At 50.4% G+C, this 5,223-nt stretch overlaps 1 protein-coding gene across 1 annotated transcript; it reads left to right on the forward strand.

The window, feature by feature from the left end:
- Nucleotides 1-2,340: 2,340 nt before the first annotated feature.
- Nucleotides 2,341-4,970, forward strand: LOC127009609 (protein HEXIM1-like). The gene has a single exon (XM_050882831.1). It carries the CDS (start codon nucleotides 2,578-2,580, stop codon nucleotides 3,676-3,678), a length of 1,101 nt encoding a protein of 366 aa, XP_050738788.1. The 5' UTR covers nucleotides 2,341-2,577; the 3' UTR covers nucleotides 3,679-4,970.
- Nucleotides 4,971-5,223: the final 253 nt, after the last annotated feature.

Genomic DNA, 5,223 nt, shown 5'->3' on the forward strand with positions numbered 1-5,223 from the left:
TCTTGCTCCGGTAAATTAGGTAAGGTGTGCATGCACCTACCTGGCCTTATCCAACCCTAACCTAACCGAACCTGCCTCTAACCAAAACCAAGACTCGGATCAAGCTTGTGCCATCGTTGTATCCATGCTAGCATTGACTGTTAGGTTACACTTCACATTTCACTCCTATGGTGTGTGTGTGTGCTATCAAGGGATTCACAAACTTCTACCTGTAACCCCTGAAACTACATTTCACCCATCGTGAGTAGTGGGGGGGATTCTGGAGCTGGCCTGTGTAGGCCACTCGGCCTCTTGCACTCTCCCTATGTTTTTAGGTGTGTGTGTGTGTGTGTGTGTGTGTGTGTGTGTGTGTGTGTGTGTGTTTGAAATTTAACATACGATTGATGATAAAGATTTATTTCCTTTGGAGCAAGACAAATAAAAAAAAACGTAGGTGAAGGAAGCAAGAGGAATAGAGAGGTAGGATAACGTCGTGATAATAGTGGCCGAAGGGAGGGAAATGGGCCAGCCCGGAGACCGTGATCGATTATCCGAAAAAAAAAATGGAGAGAGAGAGAGAGAGAGAGAGAGAGAGAGAGAGAGAGAGACTGGTTAATATTCAGTGGAAACATGGTGGCAAAGGGGATGGGGATACCTCCGGAGGAAGGAGGATGCTGGGGAAGGGGCTTGGAGGGCGAGTCAGTAAACAAAGATGAATGAAGAGGAGAACGAAACTTTCTTCTTTTACGAGAGAGAGAGAGAGAGAGAGAGAGAGAGAGAGAGAGAGAGAGAGAGAGAGAGAGAGAGAGAGAGAGAGGGGGGACTTTGGAGAGGGGCAGATGGTGGGAGGCAGAAAAGGTAACACCAGCGGGAAGAAATAGGTAGGAAAGCATATGTGTGTGTGTGTGTGTGTGTGTGTGTGTGTGTGTGTGTGTGGTTAGCGGAGGCGTAACCGAGATTAGGAATTATTTTTACCCTTAAATTGCCGTGTACTGCTCACTCTATCTTAAAAAAAATTCCATACATTTTTGAGGGGGACTTTGATCATAAATGTCGAAGTGAACTCGAGACGACACTGCTAGATATACCATTGATTGATGTTTAGGAAAGAACGTAAATATAGTTATACAAACGAGATTCGGGTAATGTAATTTTCGGTACATAAATTCGTAATACAGCGAGGAGAGGAGCCCCGCGCGTAGGACATCGGTTCTCTTGCGTTTTCCCAGATTTACCTCTCCCGCCCCCCTGCCTCCCTCCTTCCCGGCCCGGGCGTTCATGATCCTGTTCAATCCGGTTCCTCTGGAGTTGCATCTTTAGGTGATGCTGTGGGCAAAGAGCTGGCTTTTGATTGTACAGTGTGTTTGTGTTGCTGAGTAGAGACAAGGATGCATGCTTGATCTTTTAAGGGTTAGTAGTGTGTGCGTAGCAGCGCTGATGGGGGGGGGGGGGGTGCTGTAGTGTGAATATTGAGCACTTCAGGCGTACTCGAAGGGAGCCTGGCATGTGTGATACTTTTAACGCCTGGAACCGTTGCTGTGTGCTCACTCCCACTGGAATGTATTACAATATACTCAGAACAGGGGATAACTTAATTGTCGCTATACTTGCTACTGCCTCCATACTATTTTCTGGACGCCAGTTTCTGACGATTCTCTCTTCCTTTCACTCTTCCCGCGATTATTATAAATTTAATAAATGTTATTTTCTGTCGTCTCGGTTTGAGCCGTGGGCTGGGAGGCCTAGTGCTACACGGCCTGAGCCTCCTGGCTGGCACTCGACACACCAGGCGGGGGGCGGGGGCGGGGGGCGCACAGGCGCACTACACACCTACGCTGGGACAAAGAGAACACTAGGTGGTCTTGATTCTTGAATTTAAGACCTTAAAATTACGGTTGTCGTGGTGTGGCGGGCGGTGCAGTGGTGCGGGCGGGGCGGGGCGGGGCGGGGGTGGAGGGGAAAATGAAACAAAGTGTGGCGGTGCTCGGCCTGACTCCCAGAACAGCTGACCGCTGCTGCTCCGCGGGGATGACACTTCCCTCTTGCGAAGTCAGCCTCTGTTGGTGTTTCCCGGTGCACTCCACACGTTACTACTGGCCTGGAGTAATTTTATTCAACACTTGTTCCCGTATATCAGGGTAAAACCTCACTCATAATGCCACGGCACAATATGGCGTCGCGCTGCTCCTTCACTCGATACAGCACTGAGGGTGGAAGTGGTGTGACGTCACAGTGTTAGTCCGCCACCGAGAATATTGGGCAAGTCGGCCCTTATCTGAATGTTTTATTTTGTTTTAGACAAGTGGTACTTAAGGCTATGTTAAGGAGAACACAAATAAATGCATCCCAAGAACAAGAGAGCAGCTAAAAGCTGGACGGTTGAGGAACTCGTTTGTGCCGCGGCGGGCGGTGCGCGGCGAGGCAGGGGCGGGGAGAGGCAGCACGTTCTCGAGGAAGTCAGTCACTCGGCTGCTATGAACGTGTTGAGGCGTATCGCGTATCTGTATCCCAGAGTCTGCCCACGACACACTCGCAAGAAGCAAATATCGCCCTTACTGAAGGACCTCTTAAGACGGATTATTGTGCGCGACCCGTGACATGAGTACGGAGGTTATTCTTCCCTCGCCCAAAGTGAGTCTCCTGGATTCTGGCACCTTGGGCAGCGTGGACCCCATGGCCTTGCCCGCGGTGTGTGGCCCCCACCGGGGCACCCGACGACCCTCGGGCACCGCTGAGAGCGAGAGCGACTCTCCGCCCAGCAAGAAGAGCAAGAAGTCTCGCCGCCGTAGAAAGCGACCATGGCAGCGCTGCCGCAGGAGCGGGCTGCGGACCAAGCCCGTGGCGCCCTTCAACACCACCCAGTTCCTGATGGAGGAGCACGACCTGCTGCAGGACACTGACATCGTGGCCCGCCCCCGTCGCAACAGAGACTCCTCCTTCAGCATGGATTCCGAGGACCAGTCAAACCAATACTACTCGTCGCCCGAGGATGAGGAGGAGTTCCTGACGAAGGAGTTTTGGACGGCTTATGAAGATGTTCATGCCGAGCGACTTGACACCATGACGAAGGCACAGCTGGTGCAGGAGTATTTGGCACTGGAGGAAAAGGTGGACTTGTTGGAGCGCCAGTTACGTGCTGTGAGGGCCCGCCACCGCTACCGCTTTCAGCCGCAAGATGAAGAGGAGGACGATGCTGTGGGCCCCGGCGAGGTGCGGGTGGATCCAGAGACCGCACAGAAGATTTCCATTTTCCAGTCCGAGATCACCAGCCTGGAAATGGAAAACAGGCGACTACGAGAGGAGAACTTCGAGTTGCGACGCTTCTCCGCAACCAAATCTTCATCATCCTCTTCTTCCTCGTCCTCGTCCTCGAGCAGCGGTTCAAGCAGCAGCAGCAGCAGCGATTCATCAAGCGACAGCGAGCAGGAGGGAGAGGAGAGTAAACGAGAGAGCACCACAATCCTCCCTCAGGATAATGCTGCTCCCGTCAATGAGTGCCAACCGGACAGTGGGGTGTCGTGTGACAGTGCCGAACCTGTAGACCCTCCAACTTCGTCTGCAACTGTGGTGCCGTGCGAGGACTCGCAAGTTCAGGTGCCGTGCGAGGAGCCTCAGGCAGGTGTGGAAGAAGTGACGGGCAGCAAGGGTGGGGAGGCTGGGGAACCGGAGGGGGAGGTGTCCAGCACCACGACGGCGTAGCCCCCCTCCCCCAACCCACCATTACCATTACCGCTCTCATCTGTGATCCAGGACTTTACTTAGGTTAAGGTCTACACGAGTGATGCCCACGCCTGCGGTGCTCCCTGCCGTTTGTGCCAGCAGCCGCTTGGAAGGAAGAAGCTGAGGCCGCTGCTGCTGCTGCGAGCTGAAGGAAACTCAGGACCAACACTTGCTGTAGGGTTTACTGAGGTTGATCTCTTGGATATTCATGTTCATAATGTTTAAAGATTTCTTAATTTACCATGTATTTTCAGCAGTCGGCCGTATTTTCATTATATACTAGTTTCCAGATACCAGTCCGCCTTGAAGTTCATGACAACTGTGTATACAGATGAAGTCACTGGTGTTTATCATGCTGAAAGTAAAAGTGTATTGGTTTTAGTGGCAGAGTTGTCACCAATTGGATATTGCAAGGCGGCGCTAGGGCGGGAGTGGCGTGCCACCCCGGGCACATCTTGAAGCTAGTCATGGCCTCTCCGCCAATCGGTCTAGACATGAAAAGGAAAGATAGCCAATTCAACAGGATATATATGAAACGGTAGAGGTGTGCGTTGCTGGCGAGCACTCGCTCGCTCCTTGGCTGTGACCTACGCTTGGGATCCTTGCTCTGGGGTCCCCTTGTTGAAGTGCTTCTGTTGACAGTGTCCCCGGCAGTTTTAACCCTTCTGCTTTGAGTCTCCAAATGTCTATTTTTCTTATCTATTTGTGTGGATATGCAGGTTTTAAGAAGCATGACAGGTCTCATATGGATCAAAAGGGTTATGCATTTTCCCCTTATCTGATAAGGCGCGTCGCTCTGTAGTGTTGGGTCAGACTCAGTCTATTGCCTCGCGCGTCTGGCTGCCAAGCTATGGGCGTGTGGGGATGGGCGTCTGCTGGACATATCCTGTTATTGGCGGCAGAACATTTTCTGCCAGAGTTCTGAAATTGCTCAACAGAACTTAGTGATCTCTTTATTATTTTTGTTCAGTTTTATTCATCTGTTTTAAGTTAGGAGCTGTTTCAGAATGCTGGCTCAAGCGAGTACAAAGTTCTCCCCTGTCTCCTCGTGTTTATTTTTTTAAGAAAGAGTTTGTTATATAAAGATATATAAAATGTAATATATGTTATGAAATGCTAAAAAAATCCCACTTGAGGTGTATATGCAAGAGGCGAGGAGGGCCAGTTGGCGGTACCTGACTTGTGTGATCATCTTTCCTTTTCAAAGTGTTCGTGCTTCCGCGAAACAATATTGTCAAAATAAAAACAAAAATATGTAAATGAAAAATTCGTTTGATTTTCCTCTCTTAATTACAGTTAAGTTGGTTTCCTTCAACTGAAAGTAAGTCTGAAGCTGTATGTGTAAAGTAACCGCAAGAGTGGCAGAAGGTTATTTTCCCCCGACCCACGAAGGGGCAGTTAATAACATACGTGATCTATTGAGTAGTGTAGCGGCAGCAATGGTAAGTGGCTAATGAGTGATGTTTGGGGTTGAATTCAGTAGCGTCGTGTAGGTATATTGTGCAATGAAGCGGCAGCAACGGT

Source organism: Eriocheir sinensis, chromosome 41 (genome assembly GCF_024679095.1).
Source record: "Eriocheir sinensis breed Jianghai 21 chromosome 41, ASM2467909v1, whole genome shotgun sequence".
NCBI lineage: Eukaryota > Metazoa > Arthropoda > Malacostraca > Decapoda > Varunidae > Eriocheir > Eriocheir sinensis.